Genomic DNA, 4,368 nt, shown 5'->3' on the forward strand with positions numbered 1-4,368 from the left:
CGCCCCGCTTAGTTCAGCGGCATTTGCTCCCAAGTAAAGGCGTGTAGGGAGCTGCGGTGGCTCAAGTGGCTAAGACGCTGAACTGCGGGCTGTGGAAGGTCAGTAGTTCAGCAGTTCGAAAGCAAGACATTGCAAGGAGATAAATAGGGACCGCTTCGGTGGGAAGGTCACAGCGTTCCGTGCGCCTTGGTGTTTAGTCACGCGGGCCACGTGACCACAGAAACGTCTTCGGACAGCGCTGGCTCTTCGGCTTGGAAACGGAGATGAGCATCGCAACCCTAGAGTCGGACTCGACTGGCTTTCGAGGAAAGGAACCTTTACCTTAAAGGCGTGTAGAACTGCAGTCTTGGGCGTCAGCCCCGTCCCCGCTCTGAATCCAGGGCGACTCCTTTCCCGGGAAACGTGCCTGGGATCGGGCCCCGTCCTTGCTTCGAGTCCCGCTTTCGCTTTGACAGCTGGGCCGACGGGCGAGCGGCGGCAGGTGAGTCCCTCCCCCCGGAGGACGGATCGGGGCCAATCGGGTGTCGTCTCCGGAGCTTCGCCTTCTCCTCCACAGATGAGGCGCTTTTGGACCCGCCCGCAGGGACCTCGAAGGTGGGGGGGAGGGGGTAGGACGCCCCCCTGGTGGACAGCCCGGGCGGGAGGTGGGGGCGGGGCGCCGCCGCGGCAGCCGTTTAAAGGCTGGGCGGGGGCGCGCCGTCGACCCGGGAGAGGCCTGGAGGCGCGCTGGAGCCCCTGCGACTGCGGCGGACTGAGCCCGGGGCGGATGCGCCCTCCCGCGCGGAACCTCCCGCGGCAGCAGCAGCAGCCTCGGCAGGCGGCGGCAAGCGCAGCCCCGGCGCGGGCTCCCCTCTCTATGCGCCCGGGGAGGGCGGCTCTGCCGGTGCCCCTCCCCGCCGGCCATGGGTAAGGAGAAGACGCCGGAGGGGGCGGCGGGGAGGCCGGGGCGCTTCCCCTCGGAGGCCGGCCTCTGGCTGGGGCGCTCTTCGGCCTCGCTGCCGCCTTCCCCCGGCCGCTGCCTCGTCCTGCCCCGGGGGCGGAAAGCCACCAAGGGGGGCGCCCTGGAAGGAGGGAGGGAGGGAGGGAGGGGTCTCCCGATCCGCGCGGTCCCGCCTCCAGAAGCCGCCCGGAATGGCCAGGCCGCCGGCCTCTCCCCTGCCCTGGCCGGCCTGTCCCCCCCCCAGAGCAGTCGCCCCTCCGCCCCGGCTCCTTTTGGGTCCCCCTTCCCGTCTCTCCGGCCGCCTTGGCGCTCTCGCGGTGGGGACGCTGGCCCCAAGGACCGCAGACGGCCGGCGCGGATTCCGCGTGCGGCGCCCCCGAGGATTATTTTTTTAAATTATTATTTTTTATATTTTTGCCTGGCGCGTCTGAGAACGAAGCTTGGAAGCAGTCCTGCCGGAGGGCCCGGACGCGGAGCTCCCCGCAGACGTCGGGGAAGGGCCTCCTCCGGCTTGGCCGGCCCGGCCCTTCTTGATCCGAGTGGTCGGTGGGTGCCGGTCCGGATGAGTCCACCCCGACCCCGGCGTGGGTGGCGGTGCCCGGGCGGCGGCCCCTCTCCCGCGCCTCCCGCTCAGCCGGCGCTTCCTCCCGTCCCCTTGCAGAGCAGACCTACGGCGAGGTGAACCAGCTGGGCGGGGTCTTCGTCAACGGGCGCCCCCTGCCCAACGCCATCCGCCTGCGGATCGTGGAGCTGGCGCAGCTGGGCATCCGGCCCTGCGACATCAGCCGGCAGCTGCGCGTCTCGCACGGCTGCGTGAGTAAGATCCTGGCCCGCTACAACGAGACCGGCTCCATCCTGCCCGGCGCCATCGGGGGCAGCAAGCCGCGGGTCACCACCCCCAACGTGGTCAAGCACATCCGCGACTACAAGCAGGGCGACCCGGGCATCTTCGCCTGGGAGATCCGCGACCGCCTCCTGGCCGACGGCGTCTGCGACAAGTACAACGTGCCCTCCGTCAGCTCCATCAGCCGGATCCTGCGCAACAAGATCGGCAGCCTCTCGCAGCCCGGCGGGGCCGGCGGACCGGGCGGAGGCCTCTACGAGGGCGGCGGCGGCGGCGGCGGCGGAGGGGGCGGCAAGCCCCCCGGCCCGCCGCCCGCCCTGCCCTACAACCACATCTACCAGTACCCCTACCCCAGCGCCGTGGCCGCCTCCGGCGCCAAGCTGGCCGGCCACCCCGGGGCGCCCGTCTCCGCGGCCCACGTCAGCCTGCCCCGCTCCTGGCCCTCGGCTCACTCCGTCAGCAACATCCTCGGCATCCGGGCCTTCCTCGACCAAAGCGGTGAGTGAGCGAGCGAGCGAGCGAGCGAGTGAGTGAGGGGACCCCCACGGGGAGCGGCCGAAGAAAGTAGCAGAGACTCCCGTAGTTTACATGGGGCCCACGGGGCCCGGCCCCCTAGTGTTTCTTCTGGGGCCCCTGCCTCCTGGGCTGCCCCACTTACCACCTGCACTGTACTTTCATTTAATTAGCTGGCAGGCCCCCCAGAGGCCCCCTCCCAAAGAATTCTCTAGGACTGGGGGTCGGGGCGGCGATCGGTATCGGGGCGGCGATCGGTATGCCCTGCAAGCAGCTGTCGTCTCCTCTGTCCTGAGGCGTCTTGGAGGCGGTTTAATTCTGGGTGGGAGTTTTGGTGCGCTGTCCACAGGCGCTTCAGCCTCCTTCCGACCAGTGTCCCCTCTAAGCTGAGTTAGTGTGAGCTAGCTCACAGTTTTTTAGCCTCCGGCTCACACATTTTTGTCTCAGCTCGGGAAGGAGGGCCTACAGAGCAAACTAATTTATGCAGGAGCCGTACTGCTTGCTCACAATTTTAATGCCAGTCGCTCTGTGGCTGCCTGCGGTCACACGCACACACACACACGAAATAATCCACTTTCAATCCACTTTGCAACTGGATGTTACCGTGTGCAATGTTCCCTCTAAGCTGTGGAGTCTTGTGAGCACAAATCCTACTTGGTGAGCATTAAGTTGCGAGCCAGCAATTTGGCTACTGCGTAAATTAGTTTGCTCTGGAGCCCTCCTTCCTGAGCCAAGACAAAAATGTGTGAGCCAGAGGCTAAAAAAACTGTGAGCTAGCTCACACTGACTCAGCTTAGAGGGAACACTGAGTCCGTGCGGCCTAGCAAACTCGGGTTGGAAAGTGTGTTGACAGTGGCTCGAAAGTGGATTCTTTCGTGTGTGTGTGTGTGTGTGTGACCACAGCCTGCATGCGTGGGCACGAAAGCTTCTGCCCAGAATTAAACGTTGTTGGTCTTCAGGGCGCCCCTGGACTCCAACTTCGTTCTGCTGCCTTAAACCGACACGGCGACTCACACCGGAATCTCTCTGTCGCTCTGTCCAGGACCCATCTGTCAACCCACGCGTCCTTCCGCCAGGGAGCTCAGGACGGCCAAACACGATTCTTCCTCCCTTTCCTCCCCCTATTAGCCATACAACGCCCCTGCGAGGTAGGCCAGGCTGAGTCAGTCTCCGCCTGAAAGTCATCCAGAAAGCCTTGTGGCAGTGTGGGGATTGCAACCTGGCTCCGCAGGCTGACCGCCGATCCTACTAGTATGACACTCCGCCTGCAAGGGCAGGAGGACTCTGGAGAGGCCGAAGCAATCCCAAAGTCCGCCCCCGCCCCGGGAAGATTACAATATAAAAGAGCCAGGGAAGAACTGGAGCAGAAGATCTTGGGCCACCTTAAAGAGTGCCCAAAGGTTGTTCCGTCGAAAACGTTCTTCTTCCGGCGAAACGAGCCGAGTCTCTCCGTGTCATCGCGATTTTATCCTCCACAAAAAGATGAGCGAAAAACAAACACGCAGCCGGGGCGTGAAATGCAAGACCTGACGGGGTGAGACTGAATTCGGCGACCTTCAGATGTAATCGAGAAAAATGCAGAGACCCTGAACTAGCTATGCCGGACGAGGCTGGTGCCTGGTAGATTCAGGTGCGGAGCCGTGTTGGTTTGAGGCAGCAGAAGAAACGCCGAGTCCAGCGGCACTTTTAAGACCAGCAGAGTTTTATTCAAGGCATAAGCTTTCGCGTGCACGCCTGTACCTGAAGAAGGGTGCGCGCACAGGGAAGCTTATACAATGAATAAAACTTTGTAGGTCTTAAAAGTGCCGCTGGACTCCTGTGGATGCCTGTGTGCCGAACATGGTCCAAAAAAAAGCTCTCCCAATCCGGCCCTTTGTTGCTAGTTTTAATTATATATTTTTAAAAATTAAAACGGAGCTCAGACAGATCAATCAAGAGGCCATATACCCCTCCCAAGCCTTCCCTGTTTAAGAGAGAGAGAGAGAGAGAGAGAGAGAGAGAGAGAGAGAGAGAGAGAGAGAGAGAGAGAGAGAGAGAGAGAGAGAGAGAGAGAGAGAGAGAGAGAGAGAGA

The 4,368-nt window shown here is 62.6% G+C and overlaps 1 protein-coding gene across 1 annotated transcript in view; it reads left to right on the forward strand.

Moving 5' to 3' along the window:
- Window positions 1-4,368, forward strand: part of LOC107116080 (paired box protein Pax-1-like) — a gene marked incomplete at its 5' end in the record, with an annotated part of 29,022 nt that overhangs the window by 730 nt on the left and 23,924 nt on the right. The window contains one exon of the mRNA XM_015417943.1: window positions 1,602-2,282. Within this exon, the coding sequence (XP_015273429.1) occupies window positions 1,602-2,282 (681 nt within the window). The remainder of the gene's footprint in view (window positions 1-1,601; window positions 2,283-4,368) is intronic.

The sequence above is a fragment of the Gekko japonicus genome, unplaced genomic scaffold (assembly GCF_001447785.1).
Source record: "Gekko japonicus isolate JY-2015 unplaced genomic scaffold, Gekko_japonicus_V1.1 scaffold882, whole genome shotgun sequence".
Taxonomy (NCBI): domain Eukaryota; kingdom Metazoa; phylum Chordata; class Lepidosauria; order Squamata; family Gekkonidae; genus Gekko; species Gekko japonicus.